At 47.9% G+C, this 22417-nt stretch overlaps 1 protein-coding gene across 1 annotated transcript; it reads left to right on the forward strand.

Annotated features, from left to right (window-relative positions):
• Positions 1-17981: 17981 nt before the first annotated feature.
• Positions 17982-19999, forward strand: LOC125508288 (polyol transporter 5-like). Its single transcript, XM_048672947.1, has 3 exons — positions 17982-18258; positions 18327-18673; positions 18766-19999. Exons 1-3 carry the CDS (start codon positions 18111-18113, stop codon positions 19735-19737), a joined length of 1467 nt encoding a protein of 488 aa, XP_048528904.1. The 5' UTR covers positions 17982-18110; the 3' UTR covers positions 19738-19999.
• Positions 20000-22417: the final 2418 nt, after the last annotated feature.

The following is a 22417-nucleotide window of genomic DNA, read 5'->3' on the forward strand; positions in this document are numbered from 1 at the left end:
AATTGGGTTGTAAAACTATTTTAATTTTCGGACAAGTATTTGGGTTGGAAACTAGTTTTGATGAAAATTTGGGCATTTTTGGCCCTGACGGATAGGATGGGGCAAAAGGATGCGGCCGCGCGCTAGGCGCACGGCTACCGCATCTCAGGACACGCCCGGACACGACCCCAAATCCCTACCCAAACGGACAGAATCCGGACAAAACGGACGTCCATTTAGGGTTGCGCAGTGGAGTTGGCCTAAGAGGCGTACTGGCAATGATGTCGTCCATTAGCAGAGAGAGGCGCTTTCCCTCAGCCTGACTCCGGACCGAGAACATCGCTAATGTCGTACTTGCTTCCTATCAACCTCTTCCTTTCCCTCGCCTCTAATGTTGATTCCCTCGGGTACTCCGAACTCTTACTTCCTCCCCTCTCCCAAATCCCATATACTCCCTCCGTCCCGAAATATTTGTCGGAGAAATGGATAAAAATTGATGCATCTAGACCTAAAATACATTTAGATACATCCATTTTTCCGACAAGTATTTCTAGATGAAGGGAGTATATATTAGGTTTTTGTTGACAGAGTGTGCTGATGCTTAGGCCTATATTGGTTTGGTCTGGACGAGATTTGCCATCTTGCCGTACGGGCCTACTAGGCATCTTTGACTCACGTTGGTTACGGGAGCAGCAACAACCTCTTGTAGGCCATGCGTCTCTCTTGCCCCATATTTTTGAGTATTTTGTTGGTTTGTCCTCATGTTTTCACGTTTCCGGTAGGATGTGACTTTTTCTATAGAGAAATTCGGCCTGTTTGGACTCTGTTTTTTGTTCAGAGTAGTGTTTCCGGTGGTACATGAAGATTTTATGTATCTCCAGTGGTTGTTTATCCGATTCATACTATAGTTTTCACTGTCCCATATCAGGTAGAAGGTGTGTTTATGTTCCATCAGATATTAATTGCTACATGCAATACTCAGTTATCCAGAGCAATCTCTCTTGCTTGCAGCAACAAAAGTTGACAAGAAAAGAATATTGTTGAATAATTAATTATTATATATTGTTTCTTTAGTCTTATACGTTGCATCTTTCGTGGACCTGAATACCTATTGATTCACAATTATCAACATGTATTTTCAGTCTGATAGTACAGACCGTTTTCTTCTCAAACCTTGATATTTTACAGTTTATCACAACCTTTTATATTTTCAGTCTATATTGTTGCACGGTTATTGACAGGTAAAACTCACAGATCATTTTGTTACCTCTAATAAGTTCTAACATAATGCCATACGTATGAAGATCAGCTCATTTTGGTTGCCTGTTGATATGAGTTTGTTTCTTTACTGGTGTGCACGGTATGTGTTATTTTCCAACTTTCATTTGGAATCATATACTACAGTTCATTTTTCAGTGCAACAGCATAAAAAGGGCCATAAAAAAGATACAAGGTGAGATTGTTCTTACCTATGTTCATTTGTACATTTCGTAAAGTTTGTTTCATAGACTGAGATTTGTACATTTGGATCATAGACTGTAGCTCATTTTCTAATAGCAGAATAAAATGATCAAAAAAGAAAGTGAGCAAGGTGAGACGGTTCTTACCTGTATCTATCTTTGTTTGTACATGTGATTTCTTTAAACCTTTTGGAGAACAAACATCCCATAACACACTGATACATGAATACATCTCAATTTTCTATGACACTACATGAGCCCGTATTCTATCCTGTAATTGTAAAATTGATCCCGACTAACTATCTTTCCTTCACATGCAAGCTTGCACATCATTACAATCGAAACCACGAGGTCCATCAACACTTGGTCTCCTGGCCTAAACTCCTGTTCATGATGTATGATCTATCCATTGGCATATTCTATTGATTGTGTTTGATCAATGTAACCATCATAGATAATCAGACTTTGCTTATGATTAAGAACTTATTTGTGTTAGTACCTTTGCGTCGTCTCTCATGATTTCTTGGTGGCCATGACATAAAATATTGAGAATTAACTTAAACAAAAGATATTTCATGTTGTAACTATTACACCATGCATTTTAACTTTCCATTGTTTTGCTCTTTTTTTTGCTGTTAACTTCCGTTTTGTTTCTCAACTACTCAGATTATCTATAAAAGTTCTCGAGGATTGCCGCAACGCGCGGGGTATTTTCTAGTTGGATAAATCGGTTATAGTCCAAATAAACAATATACAATTTTGCCAAAAGTATGTAAAAATGGTATGATAATAACATGAAAAATCAAAAATCATAGAGATGCTTGAGATGCATCCGTGTGTACCAAAGGATTTGATTTTGGTCATCACCTATATTAACAACAATCTGAACCACATGCTTAACCTTGTAGGAAACAAACTTTTCTGATCAGGCTACACAACAATACATGACAACACACATCATCTATGCCTAATCTGATCAAACACCGAATCTTTACCATACTCCTACCAAAACTCCCCCCAAAAGCTCACACTTTCATCTATGTCGTTGGCGCAAACACCATCGAGCACACCCCATCAAAACCCTAGCGGAACATGACCAAGCAGGGGAGTAGAGAGGGCGGGCAACTCGATTTCGTACAATAGTTCAGAGGAAATTCGCCGATGCCACGAGGACGTGGCTCCATGCAGTGCAGTCACTCTGTCGTGCGTCTCCAACAGAGGAGACGAAAAGGCAACACCGAAGATGATCATGCGCAGGGGTTTGGGGCGCTTTATCGGTGCCAATGTGACCATTCACATAAGTACAGGGTTTGCCATGAATTCCCGCCTCCCCATTCTCAATCAGGACCGCAGCACGTGCTCCCCTGCCGATGTGGCGTACCACGCGGCTGTTTCAGACTAATTTGTATGAAAATTACACCACGGTGCAAGTTTAGTGACCCACTTGTCTCAGTTTTCAACTTTTTATGAAATTGCTCCGGCAGTGCAAGTTGGTGTACTTTAGGTGAATTTAACTCCTTTATGTTATCACTCTACTTGTCACATAAGTAAATTTGCCTTTCAGATGCATCATGTTACTACTCCCACTATGGCGAGCATGCTGGGCGCCACCGAAAGTGAAGTTTTTTGCTTGGATCCTTAGCCGCACCCCGCTCCCCGCTCCCTAGCCGCACCGGTGGCCACTCCGGCCCCGGCGGCCACCACAGCCTCTTGCCGGCTGCCTCCCCGGCCCCCCATAGCCATCTTCCCTCCCCCCCGGCGGCCAGCACCTGGTGCCGCGCTGGCTCGCCTCTAGCCCCTCCTCCGTCGGATTTGACTCCGTGGCCTCCTCCTACCGTGACGCCCTCCTCGCCTCCCCTGCCCCCCCCTCCACCGGCAACTTCCAGGCCGGCCCTCCGCCCCACCGGCTCGGACCGCGGTCAGAAATCCACCGCGTCGCCCCGCCGTCGGAGGAGCCATGGCAGATGGCCCGGGACCACCGCCGGAAGCGCCCGCGACAGCCTCGCCCCCGTCCGCGCCGCCCCGAGGCGCCCCCGGGTTCTCGCTCCCCGGCCGCGGCCAGTGGCGGGTGTCCCCGCTGCCTCTCCCCTGGCCACCCGCTCGTGGACTGCCGCAAGGACATCCACTGCCGGCGGTGCAGGTTTTTCGGTCACAAGGCATGCGCTTGCACCGTGCCCCGTGCCTCCCTCCGTCCGGCCAAGCGACCATGTGCCGCGCCACTCTCCCCGGCGTCCAGCTCCAACGGTTCTGGTCTCCCCGTGTCCTCCGGGCAGGCCTCACCGTCCACGTCGCCGGGCCCCTCCCCACGCCCCTCGTCGACGTCCTCGGGCGCGGCTCCGCCCTCGCGGGTGTCTTCCTCGCCCTTGTTCGCGGCGCCGTCCCCGCGACCCTCATTGTTGTCCTCCACTGCGGCAACCTCCTCCTCGGGCACTCCCACTATCATCTCTGGCCACCCCTCCCTCCGTCCCGCCTTAGCGATGTGCTTCCTCCCTCACTCCGACGAGATCAACGCCGTCGAGACTGCACTCCAACGCGCTCTGGTGGCCACGGTCGGCGGTCACCGTACTAGCGTCTCCTACCCTGATGTCACGGGGCAGGTCAGCGGGCGCTTCGACATCCCCGCCGACGAGTTTTCGGTCTACCGTCGCGGCCCGGCGCAGTTCTTAATTCGGTTCAGGAACATGGAGGATCGTGCCCGGGTGGCTGCGGGAGTCGCCCGCGTGCCGCGGTTCCGTCTCCTCATGCATCCGCGGTGCCGCCTCGCCGGCGCTGAGGAGGTCACTCTCTGGTTCAAGGTTGACTTGGAGATCTTCGGCATCCCGGAGCACGGGTGGCACCGTTCGTCTGCGGTGACTCTGCTCGCGCCGTTCTGTGAGGTTGATGAGCTCGCCCCCGAGACCAGCAGCGGCGCCGACATGTCTGTTTTCCGCCTCTCGGCGTGGACTCCCGACCCCGACATGATTCCTTGGACTTCTGATCTCTACCTCCCGGAGCGGGATGTGGTGCTCCCTGGTGCCAACCCTGACGTCATCGAGCGCTTTGCGTTGGGGGTCCTGCTACGTCTTGAGCTTGCGTTGATTTTCCCCAAAGAGGAAGGGATGATGCAGCAGAGTAGCGTAAGTATTTCCCTCAGTTTTTGAGAACCAAGGTATCAATCCAATAGGAGGCCACACTCAAGTCCCTTGTACCTACACAAAACGATAGCTACTCGCAACCAACGCGATTAGGGGTTGTCAAGCCCTTCACAGTCACTTACGAGAGTGAGATCTGATAGATAGAATATTTTTGGTATAAAGATGCAAAGTAAAAAGTAAAACCAAAGTAAATAGCAAAACAATATTAAAGTGATGGAGATTGATATGATGAGAATAGACCCGGGCACCATAGGTTTCACTAGTGGCTTCTCTCAAGAGCATAAGTATTCTACGGTGGGTGAACAAATTACTGTTGAGCAATTGATAGAATTAAGCATAATTATGAGAATATCTAGGCATGATCATGTATATAGGCATCACGTCCGTGACAAGTAGACCGAAACGATTCTGTATTACTCCACTCATCGACCGCTATCCAGCATGCATCGAGAGTATTAAGTTAAAAACAGAGTAACACCTTAAGCAAGATGACATGATGTAGAGAGATAAATTCATGCAATATGAAATAAACCCCATCTTGTTATCCTCGATGGCAACGATACAATATGTGCCTTGCTGCCCCTTCTGTCACTGGGTAAGGACACCGCAAGATCGAACCCAAAGCTAAGCACTTCTCCCATGGCAAGAACTACCAATCTAGTTGGCCAAACCAAACAGATAATTCGAAGAGACTTGCAAAGATAACCAATCATGCATAAAAGAATTCAGAGAAGATTCAAATATTATTCATAGATAGACTTGATCGTAAACCCACAATTCATCGGTCTCAACAAACACACCGCAAAAAGAAGATTACATCGAATAGATCTCCACGAGAGAGGGGGAGAACTTTGTATTGAGATTCAAAAAGAGAAGAAGCCATCCAGCTACTAACTATGGACCCGAAGGTCTGAGGTAAACTACTCACACTTCATCGGAGAGGCTATGATGATGTAGAAGCCCTCCGTGATGACGGCCCTCTTCCGGCGGAGCTCCGGAACAGGCCCCAAGATGGGATCTCGTGGATACAGAAAGTTGCGGCGGTGGAATTAGGTTTTTGGCTCCTGTTCTAATCGTTTGGGGGTACGTGTGTATATATAGGAGGAAGAAGTACGCCGGAGGAGCAACGAGGGGCCCACGAGGCAGGAGGGCGCGCCCTAGGGGGGGCGCGCCCCCCACCCTCGTGACCGCCTCTTTTGTTCCTTGGAGCAGGGTCCAAGTCTCCTGGATCACGTTCGGTGAGAAAATCACGTTCCCGAAGATTTTATTCCGTTTGGAATCCGTTTGATATTCCGTTTTTTCGAAACACTGAAATAGGCAAAAAACAACAATTCTGGGCTGGGCCTCCGGTTAATTAGTTAGTCCCAAAAATAATATAAAAGTGGAAAATAAAGCTCAATATAGTCCAAAACAGTAGATAATATAGCATGGAGCAAACAAAAATTATAGATACGTTGGAGACGTATCAGGCATCCCCAAGCTTAATTCCTGCTCGTCCTCGAGTAGGTAAATGATAAAAAGAGAATTTTTGATGCGGAGTGCTACTTGGCATAATTTCAATGCAAATCTTCTTAATTGTGGTATGAATATTCAGATTAGAAAGATTCAAGACAAAGGTTTATATTGACATAAAAAATAATAATACTTCAAGCATACTAACAAAGCAATTATGTCCTCTCAAAATAACATGGCCAAAGAAAGTTATCCCTACAAAATCATATAGTCTGGCTATGCTCCATCTTCCCCACACAAAGTATTTAAATCATGCACAACCCCGATGACAAGCCAAGCAATTGTTTCATACTCTAACTTTTGCAAAACTTTTTTAATCTTCACGCAATACATGAGCATGAGCCATGGATATAGCACTATGGGTGGAATAGAATGGTGGTTGTGGAGAATACAAAAGGAGAAGATAGACTCACATCAATTAGGCGTATCAACGGGATATGGAGATGCCCATCAATAGATGTCAATGTGAGTGAGTAGGGATTGCCATGCAACAGATGCACTAGAGCTATAAGTATATGAAAGCTCAAAAAGAAACTAAGTGGGTGTGCATCCAACTTGCTTGCTCATGAAGACCTAGGGCAATTTGAGGAAGCCCATCATTGGAATATACAAGCCAAGTTCTATAATGAAAGATTCCCACTAGTGTATGAAAGTGATAACATGAGAGACTCTCTACTATGAAGATCATGGTGCTACTTTGAAGCACAAGTGTGGTAAAAGGATAGTAACATTGTCCCTTCTCTCTTTTCTCTCTCATTTTTATATATTTTTTATGGCCTTTCTCTTTTTTTATTTGGGCTTCTTTGGCCTCTTTTTTTTCATCCGGAGTCTCATCCCGACTTGTGGGGGAATCATAGTCTCCATCATTCTTTCCTCACTGGGACAATATTCTAATAATGATGATCATCACACTTTTATTTTTCTTACAACTCAACAATTACAATTCGATACTTAGAACAAAATATGACTCTATGTGAATGCCTCCGGCGGTGTACCGGGATATGCAATGAATCAAGAGTGACAAGTATGAAAATTATGAACGGTGGCTTTGCCAAAAATACTATGTCAACTACATGATCATGCTAAGCAATATGACAATGATGGATGTGTCATGATGAACTAGATGATGGAAAGTTGCATGGCAATATATCTCGGAATGGCTATGGAAATGCCATAATAGGTAGGTATGGTGGCTGTTTTGAGGAAGGTATATGGTAGGTGTATGATACCGGCGAAAGTTGCGCGGTATTAGAGAGGCTAGCAAAGGTGGAAGGGTGAGAGTGCGTATGATCCATGGACTCAACATTAGTCATAAAGAACTCATATACTTATTGCAAAAATCTAGAAGTTATCAAAGCAAAGTACTATGCGCATGCTCCTAGGGGGATAGATTGGTAGGAAAAGACCATCGCTCGTCCCCGACCGCCACTCATAAGGAAGACAATCAATAAATAAATCATGCTCTGACTTCACCACATAACGGTTCACCATACGTGCATGCTACGGGAATCACAAACTTCAACACAAGTATTCTTTAAATTCACAACTACTCAACTAGCATGACTTTAATATTATCACCTCCATATCTCAAAACAATTATCATGCTTCAATCTTTTCTTAGTATTCAACACACTCAAAAGAAAGTTTCACAAATCTTGAATACCAAGCATATTATTATTAAGCAAATTACCATGCTATTAAGAGACTCTCAAAATAATTTAAGTGAAGCATGAGAGATCAATAGTTTTTTAAAACAAATCCACCACCGTGCTCTAAAAGATCTAAGTGAAGCACATAGAGCAAAATTACTTAGCTCAAAAGATATAAGTGAAGAATACAGAGCAAAATTATAACGCTCAAAAGATATAAGTGAAGCACATAGAGCAAAACTACTTAGCTCAAAAGATATAAGTGAAGCACATAGAGTATTTTATTAAATTTTAATTCATGTATGGCTCTCTCAAAAGGTGTGTACAGCAAGGATGATTGTGGCATACTAACAAACAAAGACACAAATAATACAAGACGCTCCAAGCAAAACACATATCATGTTGGTGAATAAAAATATAGCTCCAAGTAAAGTTACTGATGGAAGTGGACGAAAGAGGGGATGTCTTCCGGGGCATCCCCAAGCTTTGAATTTTTGGTGTCCTTGGATTATCTTGGGGGTGCCATGGGTATCCCCAAGATTAGGCTCTTGCCACTCCTTATTCCATAATCCATCAAATTCTTACCCAAAACTTGAAAACTTCACAACACAAAACTCAAAATAGAAAACTCGTGAGCTCCGTTAGCGAAAGAAAACAAAAGACCACTTCGAGGTACTGTAATGAACTCATTCTTTATTTATATTGGTGTTAAAACTACTGTATTCCAACTTCTCTATGGATTATAAACTATTTTACTAGTCATAGATTCATCAAAATAAGCAAACAACACACGAAAAACAGAATCTGTCAAAAACAGAACAGTCTGTAGTAATCTGTAGCTAGCGCAAGATCTGGAACCTCAAAAATTCTAAAATAAATTGCTGGACGTGAGGAATTTATATATTAATCATCTTAAAAAAGAATTAAATAAATATCACTCTTCAAATAAAAATAACAGCAGTTCTCGTCAGCGCTAAAGTTTCTGTTTTTTACAGCAAGTTCAACAAGACTTTCCCCAAGTCTTCCCAGCGGTTCTACTTGGCACAAACACTAATTAAAAACAAAAAACACAACCAAAACAGAGGCTAGATAATTTATTTATTACTAAACAGGAGAAAAAAAAGCAAGGAATAAAAATAAAATTGGGTTGCCTCCCAACAAGCGCTATTGGTTAACGCCCCTAGCTAGGCATAACAAGCAAGAATAGATCTAGGTATTGCCATCTTTGGTAGGCAATCCATAAGTGGCTCTCATAATAGTTTCATATGGTAATTTTATTTTCTTTATTGGAAAGTGTTCCATGCCATTTTTTAATGGAAATTGAAATCTAATATTCCCTTCCTTCATATCAATAATCGCACCAACCGTTCTAAGGAAAGGTCTAACAAGAATAATAGGGCAAGAAGGATTGCAATCTATATCAAGAACAATGAAATCTACGGGCACATAATTCCTATTTGCAACAATAAGAACATCATTAATTATTCCCATAGGTTTCTTAATAGTGGAATCCGCAAGATGCAAGTTTAGAGAGCAATCATCAAAAATACGGAAATCTAGCAAATCACACAAAATCTTGGGAATAGTAGAGACACTAGCACCCAAATCACATAAAGCATAAAACTCATGATCTTTAATTTTAATTTTAGTAGTTGGTTCCCACTCATCATAGAGTTTTCTAGGGATAGAAACTTTCAACTCAAGTTTTTCTTCATAAGATTGCATCAAGACATCAATAATATGTTCGGTGAAGGCTTTATTTCGACTATAAGCATGTGGAGAATTTAGCACGGATTGCAACAAGGAAATACAATCAATTAAAGAGCAACTTTCATAATTAAATTCCTTGAAATCCAATATAGTGGGTTTAGCAACATCTAAATTTTTATTTCTTTCATCAATTTCATCATTAAGATCTAAATACTCCAAATTTTTAGAACGCCTTCTAGGTAAAGGAAGATCATATTCAGTTTCATCAAGATTCATATTGTAAAACAAAGATTTAATTGGAGACACATCAATAACTTTTAGATCTTCATCATTATTTTCATAGGAATTGGAAGAACACGCTTTAATAAAGGCATCTTTGGAAGCACGCATCCTAGCGATTCTTTGTTTACACTCATCAATTGAAATTCTCATGGCTTTTAAAGACTCATTGATATCATGCCTAGGTGGAATAGATCTAAGTTTTAAAGCATCAACATCAAGAGCAATTCTATCAACGTTCCTAGCCAAATCATCAATCTTAAGCAATTTTTCTTCAATCATAGCATTAAAATTCTTTTGCAAAGAAATAAATTCTTTAATATTAGATTCAAAATCAGAGGGCATCTTATTATAATTTCCATAAGAGTTGTTGTAGAAATTCCCATAATTATTAGAAGGATTACTAGGATATGGCCTAGGATTAAAATTCCCTCTATAAGCGTTGTTACCAAAATTATTCCTACCAACAAAATTCACATCCATAGATTCATTGTTATTCTCAATCAAAGTAGACAAAGGAATATCATTAAGATCAGAAGAAACACTCTTAGAAGCAAATAATTTCATAAGTTCATCCATCTTTCCACTCAACACATTAATTTCTTCTATCGCATGCACTTTTTTATTAGATGATCTTTTAGTGTGCCATTGAGAATAATTAACCATAATATTATCTAGGAGTTTAGTAGCATCTCCTAAAGTGATTTCCATAAAAGTACCTCCCGCGGCCGAATCTAAAAGATTTCTACAAGCAAAATTCAATCCGGCATAAAAATTCTGTATAATCATCCACAAATTCAAACCATGAGTAGGGCAATTACGTATCATTAATTTCATTCTGTCCCAAGCTTGTGCAACATGTTCATGATCAAGTTGTTTAAAATTCATAATATCGTTTCTAAGAGAGATGATCTTAGCGGGAGGAAAATACTTAAAGATAAAAGCATCTTTGCACTTGTTCCATGAATCAATACTATTCTTAGGCAAAGACAAAAACCAAGCTTTAGCACGATCTCTAAGCGAAAAAGGAAATAGCTTCAATTTAACGACATCATTATTGACATCTTTTTTCTTTTGCATATCACATAAATCAACGAAGCTATTCAGATGAGTAGCGGCATCTTCACTGGGAAGGCCGACGAATTGATCTTTCATAACAAGATTCAACGAAGCAGTATTAATTTCACAAGGTTCAGCATCGGTAAGAGGAGTAATCGGAGTGCTAAGGAAATCATTATTATTGGTATTGGTGAAGTCACACAATTTAGTAGTATCTTGAGCCATCGCGACAAACAAGCAATCTAACACACGAGCAAACAAGAGCAAACGGGCAAAAGAGGCAAATAGAGAGGGAGGATAGAGAGAGAGAGGGCGAATAAAACAGCAAGGGTGAATTGGGGGGAGAGGAAAATGAGAGGCAAATGGCAAATAATGTAATGCGAGTGATAGGGATTGTGATGGGTACTTGGTATATTGACTTTTGTGCAGACTCCCCGGCAACGGCGCCAGAAATCCTTCTTGCTACGTCTTGAGCTTTAGTTGGTTTTCCCCGAAGAGGAAGGAATGATGCAGCAGAGTAGAGTAAGTATTTCCCTCAGTTTTTGAGAACCAAGGTATCAATCCAGTAGGAGGCCACGCTCAAGTCCCTCGTACCTGCACAAAACGATAGCTACTCGCAACCAACGCGATTAGGGGTTGTCAAGCCCTTCACGGTCACTTACGAGAGTGAGATCTGATAGATAGAATATTTTTGGTATAAAGATGCAAAGTAAAAAGTAAAACCAAAGTAAATAGCAAAACAATATTAAAGTGATGGAGATTGATATGATGAGAATAGACCCGGGCACCATAGGTTTCACTAGTGGCTTCTCTCAAGAGCATAAGTATTCTACGGTGGGTGAACAAATTACTGTTGAGCAATTGATAGAATTAAGCATAATTATGAGAATATCTAGGCATGATCATGTATATAGGCATCACGTCCGTGACAAGTAGACCGAAACGATTCTGCATCTACTACTATTACTCCACTCATCGACCGCTATCCAGCATGCATCTAGAGTATTAAGTTAAAAACAGAGTAACGCCTTAAGCAAGATGACATGATGTAGAGAGACAAATTCATGCAATATGAAATAAACCCCATCTTGTTATCCTCGATGGCAACGATACAATACGTGCCTTGCTGCCCCTTCTGTCACTGGGTAAGGACACTGCAAGATCGAACCCAAAGCTAAGCACTTCTCCCATGGCAAGAACTACCAATCTAGTTGGCCAAACCAAACGGATAATTCGAAGAGACTTGCAAAGATAACCAATCATGCATAAATGAATTCAGAGAAGATTCAAATATTATTCATAGATAGACTTGATCATAAACCCACAATTCATCGATCTCAACAAACACACCGCAAAAAGAAGATTACATCAAATAGATCTCCACGAGAGAGGGGGAGAACTTTGTATTGAGATTCAAAGAGAGAGAAGAAGACATCCAGCTACTAACTATGGACCCGACGGTCTGAGGTAAACTACTCACACTTCATCAGAGAGGCTATGATGATGTAGAAGCCCTCCGTGATGATGGCCCTCTTCCCTCGGAGCTCCGGAATAGGCCCCAAGATGGGATCTCGTGGATACAGAAAGTTGCGGCGGTGGAATTAGGTTTTTGGCTCCTGTTCTAATCGTTTGGGGGTACGTGTGTATATATAGGAGGAAGAAGTACGCCGGAGGAGCAACGAGGGGACCACGAGGCAGGGGGCGCGCCCTAGGGGGGGCACCCCCCACCCTCGTGGCTGCCTCTTTTGTTCCTTGGAGCAGGGTCCAAGTCTCCTGGATCACGTTCGGTGAGAAAATCACGTTCCCGAAGATTTTATTCCGTTTGGAATCCGTTTGATATTCCGTTTCTTCGAAACACTGAAATAGGAAAAAAAACAGCAATTCTGGGCTGGGCCTCCGGTTAATAGGTTAGTCCCAAAAATAATATAGAAGTGGAAAATAAAGCCCAATATAGTCCAAAACAGTAGATAATATAGCATGGAGCAATCAAAAATTATAGACACGTTGGAGACGTATCAGGTCCCGCGTTATCCAGTGACCATCCACGTGACACGCTCCACCGACTTCCGCCTGCCTGCTCTGGCGCCGCTGCCACCGCCCCCTTCGAACGACGACAACCCCTTCAATGCGCCCCGGTCGCCACAGTGCCCCGCTGCCTGGCTGAGACACTACGACTTCCCGCATCGGTCCAGAAGCTCTGGTGATGCACGCCGTCACTCTGGCCCTGCCAACTCCGGCGCCGGTCAGCGTTCTTGTCGTCGGTGCCGCCCCCGCCTCCCCTATTAGACTGGCACGGGATCCTTGGAGTCCACCCACTGCATGATGACGTCCCCCCTCCCCCCTCCCCGCGCCCATGCAAAAAGCCGCCTACGTTCGGCTAAAAGCCGCCTTGACCGCAACTCGGGCTGTGCGACCCGGTCTCCCGCCCCGGTTGTGCCCGCGCGACCCACCCCCACGCCGTTGCTGCTGACATTCTGGCCCCACCAAGATTTGGATGGATCTCCCTCCCCTGGCTGCACAACTCGCGAGGCTTCCTTGACCCCACCCTCGCTCCAAGACAAGGCAAATGCTGATCTAGGCCTGGCATCCCCTACCAACGGGCGGTTAGCGGATCAGGAGAGCGTGATTCCCCCTCTCCCTTATTCGCCGCCTGCAGATCCCGATGCTGGGCTGGGCCATGCCTCTCCGACCAACAGGCAGCCAGCGGATCAAGAGAGCTTGATTCCCCCTCTCCCCGATTCGGCGCCAGGGAGGAAAACGGGGCCATCGTGTGAGCGGAAGCCTCAGGATCTGCTGCATGCACGCCCTCTCCCAGCCAGCTCTCTGTTGCGACCCCCTCTTCCTGCCAGGTGTCCAAGCCCTGCTCGCCCCGGCCTTACTGGACCATGCAGGCACCGCTCCAGCTACCTCCGAGGACTGCACTCTGCAAGATTTTATTCTTGGGATCCAAAGCCGTGACGCACCAGTTCTCCCCACCCCTGGCCCCAAGAGGAAGAGGAAAGAGCTCCCGCCCAACTTTAGCCCGAGAAGGAGTCATCGGATCGCTAAGAATGACCGTGGACTAGACTCCGAGGCAAAGGCCAAGAGAGTGCTCCTACTCCGGCTCGGCCTTGTCCGCGATCGCGAGCATATATCTTCTGCTGCCATGGAGCACTACAGCAAGCTCTTCGAGCAGCCCCTTGCGGAGGACGTTGTTCAGGCCTTTGCGGACTACTACGGCTGGCACATTCCCGCCAGCAGCTTGGCTAGCAACACCCCCACAGCGGCACATGGCACGGCCGTGTACTAGCTCCACTCCGCCGCCACCCACGGACCCCTTTCCTCCTTATGGATTGTAATCTTAAGGTTGTTTTTTGGAACGTCCGCGGTCTCAACTGCAGGGCCAAACGCAACGCTGTGCGCTCCGTTATTGTTTCGGTTTCTCCCACTATCATGTGTCTCCAAGAGACCAAGCTTGATTCGGTCTCCTTGCCGCTCGTCATTGAGACCCTTGGCCCCGGCTTCGCCGACTTTTTCTCCCAGCCGGCTACGGGCACCCGTGGCAGAATTCTACTCGCTTGGAACGACAACGACATCTCCATCTCTAGCCCCTACATTGGGCAGCACCACATCACTGCCCTTGTCTCTACCACCACCGGCGCGCACCCGTGGTGGATCTCCGGTGTGTACGGCCCGCAAGAGGATGACGAGAAGATCCTATTCCTCCAGGATCTACAGGAGACTAGGGAGTCCTGTGCCAACCCTTGGTTGCTTGGCAGGGATTTCAACCTTGTTTCCTCTGTCGAAGATAAGAGCAATGGGCGCATTAATAGGGGCACCTCGAGCCGCTTCCGCGGGTTCATCACGGACATGGACCTTCGGGACGTTTACATGCATGGCCGCCGCTACACTTGGTCCAATGAACAAGACTCTCCAACCCTTGTGCGCAACGACATATTCCTCTGCACCTCCGACTGGGACACCTCGCAACCTCACGCTCACCTTCGGTGCCTTGCGACGACGGTCTCTGATTACTGCCCGTTGTTCCTGGACTGTTCCCCGCTCCAAGCAGGCCCCAAACGTTTCCACTTCGAGCGATTTTGGATCAAACTCAATGGCTTCCAGGAGACGGTGGCGGATGGCTGGGCCGGCATCCACGATCCCGACCCCTTCCGGCATGTTTACCTCCGCCTCAAGCATACTGCGCGCCGCCTCCAGAGCTGGGGTGCATGTTCCATCGGCCATGTGTTCACTTCAGCTCTTGATCGCGCGCGAGCTCACCACTCGGCTGGATGCGACGCAAGATTTCCGTCCACTCCCCCCTCGGAAACCTGGCTGCGTAGAAATCTCAAACGCGCGTATCTGGGGCTGGCCTCACTAGAGAGGTCCATTGCCCGCGAGCGGGTCAGGTTTAGCTGGCTCAAGCAGGGCGAAACCAACACTGCATTTCTGAAGATCCACGTGGCCCACAGGCGGCGCAAAAACCGCATCTTCTCTCTGTGGGTAGATAACTCTACTGTCCACGACGAGCAAGGCATAGCAGAAGATGCGTTCCACCACTTGTCCTCCCTCTTTGGATCATGCTCACCTCGGGAATTCTCCATTGACCTCGACCAGATCGACGACCGGTCCTTTGATCTGGCCGATCTTGAGCACCCATCCACAGAAGTTGAAATCCTCAGAGCAGTGCGGGCGCTCCCCCGTGGCAAAGCTCCGGGCCCCGATGGCTTCACCATGGAATTCCTCGCTGCCTGCTGGGACACAATCAAGGCCGACATCTGCGAGGTGTTCGACAAATTCTACTCCATAAACTGGCGCAGCCTGCAGCGTCTCAACGAGTCCCTCGTCACCCTGCTGCCGAAAAAACAAGATGCCTCTGCCCTCTCGGACTACCGACCCATCAGCTTGATCCACCTAATTGCCAAGCTCATCGCCAAAGTCCTCTCGCTCCGACTCACTCCTCGCCTGAGACAGCTCGTGTCCGCTAACCAAAGCGCATTCATCACCGGCCTCTGTGTGCACGACAACTTCATGCTTGTCCAACAGACCGCTCGCTAGCTGCACAACTTGCGGGCACCCAGGGTGCTCCTCAAGCTCGACATCGTGCGCGCTTTTGTCACGGTCTCCTGGCCCTTCCTCATCGACGTCCTATGCCACCTGGGCTTCGGCGGATGTTGGATTGAGTGGATCTCCATCCTCCTATCCACCTCCAGCACGCGAGTCCTCATCAACGGGTCCCCCGCCCCTCCGATCGCCCTCGCCTGCGGCCTGCGACAAGGAGATCCCATCTCCCCGATGCTGTTCACGATGGCCATCGATGCCCTCAATTCGCTGCTGGTGCATGCCCATCGGTCTGGACTCCTACAGCGACTCACTGCCCGACATGCTGCTTCGAGTATATCCCTCTACACCAACGACGTCGTCGTGTTCTGTCACCCCTCCGCCCGTGACCTAACAGTCATCCAGGAGCTGCTGCGCGTCTTCGGGATGGTGTCCGGGCTTCGCACTAACTTCTCGAAGTGCTCGGCCACGCCCATTCAGTGTGATGATGACGAGATCGCTTGCATCGAGAGCGAGCTTTCTTATGCTGTGGTTGGCTTCCCCATCATCTACCTCGGCATCCCTCTCTCCGTGCGGAAGCCGTCGGGGTCATCCCTGCAACCCATCATCGAGAGGTTGTCCAAGAAGCTATCAACATGGCGTGCCACTCTCCTCTCCCGTGGTGAGCGCCTTGCCCTAGTCCGTCACGTGCTATGCGCGGTCCCATCTCATATCATGGTCTCCATTGCCCTCTGCCCTCCGGTGCTCTAGCAGATCAACCGCACCATTTGGGAGTTTCTATGGCACGGCAGAAAGGACACCCGGAGTGGGCATGGCCCTGTCAATTGGCAACGCGTCTGTCGCCCTCTTGAGCTTGGCGGCCTAGGGATCCAGGACCTCCACCGCCAAGGCATTGCGCTGCGCGTGCGCTGGCTGTGGCTTCAACGCACGGATCGCACCAGACCTTGGGCGCATCTTCATCTCCCAAGCGACCTCGACATCTCAGCTATCTTCAAGGCCTCCACTTCCTGGGACGTCGGCGATGGCCGGACTTGTCGATTCTGGATGGACCACTGGATCAATGGCCAGGCTGTCTCCGACGTCGCCCCTTCCCTCCTCTCCCTCGTGCCACGACACCTGCGGAAGCGCACTGTGGCGGAGGCACTCCACAACCGCAGCTGGATCGCCGACCTTCGCGGTGCCCTGACCCCTAGTGCACTCGCCGACTACGTGCACCTGTGGAGAACACTACGGTCTATCGACCTATCCAGCCTATCCGACCGTCTGATGTGAAGATGGACCGCGAATGCCAAGTATTCGGCCAAGTCTTGCTACCTGGCCCTATACGCTGGCTCCACCGCGGCCCCATTCTGGCAGTTGACGTGGAAATGTTGGCCCCTCCCATGAATCAAGATCTTCACATGGCTCGCCGACCTCGACCGTTGCTGGACCGCCGACAGGCTCGCTCGGCGCGGGCTACCACACAACGACCGCTGCGTCCTTTGTGACCAGGCAATGGAGACCATGCAACACATCATCATCGGTTGCCCTTTCTCTTGGCAAATATGGCACGATGTACTCGCTTGGGTGCGCGCTACCACCCCCTCCGACTGGAGACGAAGACTTCCTACCCTGGTGCACGGCGACCATCGTCGGATCCCCTCCCGGCCTTCGCAAGGGCGTAGCCACGTTAGCTACGCTCACAGCTTGGTGCATCTGGAAACACCGCAACCGTTGTGTGTTCAATGGCGACTCCCCCTCCGCCTCGAGGCTGCTTGCAGCTATTCAGGACGAGGCTAGGACCTGGGATCGAGCTGGTGCTCGCGGACTAAATCTATTATTTTTAAGATCGTTGGGCTAAGCATCCCACCCAAAAAAGGCTCTGCGGCTCCTCTTCGAGCACGCACAACCACCACCCCCTGTACTCTCCCTACCTATCAATGAAATGATAGGCACTTTTGCGTATTCGCAAAAAAAAAACTATGGCGAGCATAAGGTGGATTATTAAGTTGATAATAGATGACGTGGAATCTTGGTATAACCATATGTTGAGTTATGCTACTGAGCGATGTAATAAGGCGATAATTATCGCTGCAGCGAGAAAGTACAGCCGTCCACAATTTCTCTCATTGAGCATGTGGTTGGTGGCAAGAAGCCAAGGCCAGCCAGACAAGCACACATCCTGTCACTCTCAGGCCACTTGACTTGCCCGTCGATAGATCCAGTCATCAATATTCCTACATGACTAGTAAACTGAAATTTCCGTGGCAGACACCCCGAAAAACCAGGACGGGCAAGTAGCTATAGCCATGGAGCAGCAGCACGGGCAGGACTCCGAGGCTCCGCTGCTGGCCGCCTCGAAGCCCGATGGCGCCGCGTCGTCGCCGCCGCCCCGCAACAGGTTCCCCTTCTTCTGTGCCGTGCTCGCCTCCATGACCTCCGTCCTCATGGGCTACAGTGAGTACACTTGCACAGTTGCAATTACTTCCGACCGGGAGCATACGCTGATAATAATGCGCATGTAGACGTGGCGGTGATGAGCGGGGCGCAGATCTTCATGGCGGAAGACCTTGGGGTGAGCGACACGCAGATTGAGCTGCTCTCCGGTGCCATCAACATCTACTCGCTCGTCGGCGCGCTGCTCGCTGGCTGGACCTCCGACCGCCTCGGCCGCCGCCTCACCATTGTGCTCACCAACGGCTTCTTCCTCGTTGGCCCGCTTATCATGACGCTCGCCGGCGGGTACACGGCGCTCATGGTGGGGCGCTTCATCGCTGGAATCGGCGTCGGTTACGCGCTCGTAATCGCGCCGATCTACGCTGCCGAGATCGCGCCGGCCTCCTCCCGCGGCCTTCTCAGCTCCCTTCCCGAGGTAAGCGCTGCAGAGTTTCCCCTTCCTGGTCGCAACTCGTAATGATGCTTCAGAAGAGTTGTCTCACAATCGTGTTCCTTTCTTTTGTAAAGATTTTTATCAACACCGGGGTGATGCTGAGCTACGTTTCCAACTTCGCCTTCTCGGCGTTGCCAGCGCACCTGGCGTGGCGGCTGATGTTCGCGGCCGGGGTTGTGCCCACCGTGTTTCTGGCGGCTGGCGTGCTCACCATGCCGGAGTCGCCGCGGTGGCTGGCGATGAAGGGCCGGCTGGACGAGGCGAAAGCCGTGCTCGACAGGACGTCGGACACGCTCGCCGAGGCCGAGCAGCGTCTGCTGGAGATCGAGGAGGTTGTCAACGCCGGCAGCAACGGCGCCGGCGGGAGCAACGGCGGTGGCGGCACGTGGAATGAGGTGGCGACCAAGGCCGGCGTCAGGCGCGTGCTGGCCACAGTTCTGGCGCTGCAGTTCTTCCAGCAGGCGTCGGGCATCGACTCGGTGGTGCTCTACGGCCCGCGCGTGCTCGCCATGGCCGGCGTCACTTCTAACACCCTCCTCCTGGGCCTCAACGTCCTCTTCGGCGTGGCCAAGGCGGGCTCGATCCTGATCGCCATGGCGCTCGCCGACCGCGTCGGCCGGCGCCCTCTGCTACTGGTGAGCACCGGCGGCATGACGGCGTCCCTGCTGGTCCTGGGCTCCGTGTTCGCTGCTTCCGCCGGCGCCAAGGACGACGCGGCGGTGGCCGCCGTGGCCGTGGCCGCTGTGGTGGCGTTCGTCTGCACCTTCTCCGTCGGGTTCGGGCCTATGGCATGGGTGTACAGCTCGGAGATCCTCCCTCTGCGGCTGCGCGGACAGGGCGCCGGGCTCGGCACCGCCATGAACCGCGTGATGAGCGGCATCGTCACCATGACCTTCATCTCGCTCTACGGGGCCATCACCATGGCCGGCGCATTCTACCTTTATGCCGCCGTCGCGGCTGCCTCGTTCGTGTTCATCTACACCTGCCTGCCGGAGACCAGGGGCCGGAACCTCGAGGACATGGAGCAGCTTTTCCGCACAAAATGATCGATCCACCGACCCGTGGTCACATTGATAATTGTCAACTTGTGATTGGAAATAGGGCGGATAGGATGGCCCACAAAGTAAAGTACTCCCTCCGGTCCTTTTTACTCTGCACGTTAGATTTCCCAAAAGTCAAATTTTGCTAAGTATATCATGATGATAAATTAGTAGAGTTTTTAGGTATCTTGTGGTATATCATAAGTTTGGGTCATGTTATACATATGATAATACAGACAGTATTATTGGCAATCCTGTTTTTTCTTCTTCATAGGGCATTGTTAAATGGGAATATAACATACCCATTGGGTAGAGGGTATGGGTAGGGAATCGTATAACCCAGCCTCATGTACCCATCTAAAATGTTGACAAGTGGGTTTCCTTTAATATCCTAACGTATTAACTTTCCCCCCATCCTAATTGTGCTAGGTAAAAACTCTAATGTGCAATCAAATTATCTATATAAATTATCGTGATTTTGTGAACTTAAAGTGTATGACTATGTGTTGTTATTTATGATTATGTGTTGTTTAACATTTTGTGTTTTGCTTTATAGATAAGTTTTTTGTTTATGAGAATGTGTTGTTATAATATGTTTTTGTACATTGTTGGTTAAAATGTGTTCCTATTAATAATTTATGATTATAGATTGCTTTTTACAACTATTTTTTTGTTGAATTCGATGTGTTGTAAACGCGGGTACCCATATGCCCTGTCGGGTGATGGGTATGGAAAAAACTTGTACCCTTGATGAGTATGGGTATGGGTGATAGGTAAGTTCAGGTTAGACAGGTAAGGGTATGAGGTGGCTCTACTTGTACCCATACGTAGCGGGTGCCATCCCTAGCTAGAGGGTACCCATGAGGGCGCCACGCGGCCACCCCACGTGGGTGGTGACGATGTCCTGAATTAGGGAGTGCTAATCACGTCGGCCTTCAATCATGGGTTGTGCCGAGGACCCCCAAACAACTGACAAGTGGGCCATGTTTTTCATGCTCCATGGTGTACTCAACATGGAATTCTCCTAAGACTTGGCTCGTCCAAGACACGTTTGAATCATTGGCATGTTTATCCCTTGATGTAACCGACCTACATGTAGCCCTAGGTACCCCTGGTGCCTATATAAGCCGAGGAGTTGAGACCATAGGGTTAGATTCATTAACGTACAAGCTCAAGGTAGATCACCCTGTACTTTGTACCCCATCCACAATCAAATACAACAGAAGCAGGACATAGGGTTTTACCTCTTCGAGAGAGCCTGAACCTAGGTAAACATCATGTCCCCTCTTTGTCCTATTACCATTAGACAAACATCACCAGTTCAGGATCCCCTACCCGAGATCCGCCGGATTCAACTCCGGCTGGTGGGCCCTAGGCAGCTAGGCTATGCCATATGGCCTCATGCGCCCTTGGTGGCTTGCCTCCCAACACCCTTTGTCCATAAAATCGCACCTCACCTAGAAAAAAATCATAGAAATTCCACAAGACTTTCTGCCACCATCTGCAAGGCAGAACTAGAGCGAAACACTTTTACTCTCTAACGGAGTGATTCTGCACAGGAAACTTCCCTCTAGGATGATGAAATTTAAGTCATCGTCATCACCAACACTTGATTCATCATATAGATCATCATCTCCATCAACATTTTCACCGGCCCCATGTCATCTTAAGGCGTAGTGTGCTACGTATAATGTTGTACCACCTTGTAGTTTAATATGTTGCCATTTGCTTCTTGATTTGGTTCTTATTTGGTGTTGCTCTTCTTTCCACTTTTTGGATGTTGCTCATCTTTGGTACTCTACATTGGGAACGAGTATAAGATGAGGAACTACAACAGCAACACCGGTGGCGATGCTACCCGAGTACGTCGGTCCTCCCGTCAGGCAGGTAAGTCGCTAGAGCGTTCCCCACCTCAACCGTACCATGCATCAACCACATATCAGATTATGAGAATGTTTGAAGAGAGAAGAAACCAGGACTTTGCTGTTTTTCTGAGAAGCATGGAAGTAGTGGTTGGACAGAGGCACACCCAAGGCCCATCGAGGAAATGCTCTCCACTTTCAATCATTTTACGCGCATTTTTGTTGAACAATATCCTCAACGGTATAGAAAATGGACATGTGATGAGAAGTAGAATAAGACTGGAGCTCATAAGGGCAAAAGTCATTTCAACGAGAATGACAAAGCTAGCAGCTCTGAAGGTTGATATGGTGTGGTTGTATGACTAACATTGAAAGGAAATGTGATACTTTCAAGCATTTGGTGGATCTAGAAGTGCAATCAGTTGGCATGAGTAAAAAGGCTCATGGGAACCAGTATGAGGTATGCTTCACTAGACATAATAATTATTTCCCGATGGTTGAAAGTTCCCAAGGCGTATCTCAGAAATGTGGGAAGCCATGTCGAAGCTCCACAAAAGGAAGATCCACTACTGCTTGTTGATGACATGATAGTGGGCTTAGCTTATAATGACATATATGGAGACCAGATTTTGTCACCTAGATTTGTGATGCATTGTAATTATGTCCATAAACACATTATGTGCTGTAAAATTTTTATGTCCATCGACATAATATGATAGCTATGTCATCACACATGATGCTTGTGGTATGTCCTCTGGCATATGAAGTTTATAATGTATGTCTTGTTTCTATATGAGTTCGGTCATATGTTGAAATTGGTTTCT

This window comes from Triticum urartu, chromosome 5 (genome assembly GCF_003073215.2).
Source record: "Triticum urartu cultivar G1812 chromosome 5, Tu2.1, whole genome shotgun sequence".
Taxonomy (NCBI): domain Eukaryota; kingdom Viridiplantae; phylum Streptophyta; class Magnoliopsida; order Poales; family Poaceae; genus Triticum; species Triticum urartu.

What these genes read in the sequence shown, in the direction of transcription:
- LOC125508288 (XM_048672947.1), top strand. Translation starts at nt 18,111, where the DNA reads ATGGAGCAGCAGCACGGGCAGGACTCCGAGGCTCCGCTGCTGGCCGCC. An exon ending in CTCCGTCCTCATGGGCTACA is followed by an intron (nt 18,259 to 18,326) that starts GTGAGTACACTT and finishes ATGCGCATGTAG; the next exon opens with ACGTGGCGGTGATGAGCGGG. An exon ending in TTCTCAGCTCCCTTCCCGAG is followed by an intron (nt 18,674 to 18,765) that starts GTAAGCGCTGCA and finishes TCTTTTGTAAAG; the next exon opens with ATTTTTATCAACACCGGGGT.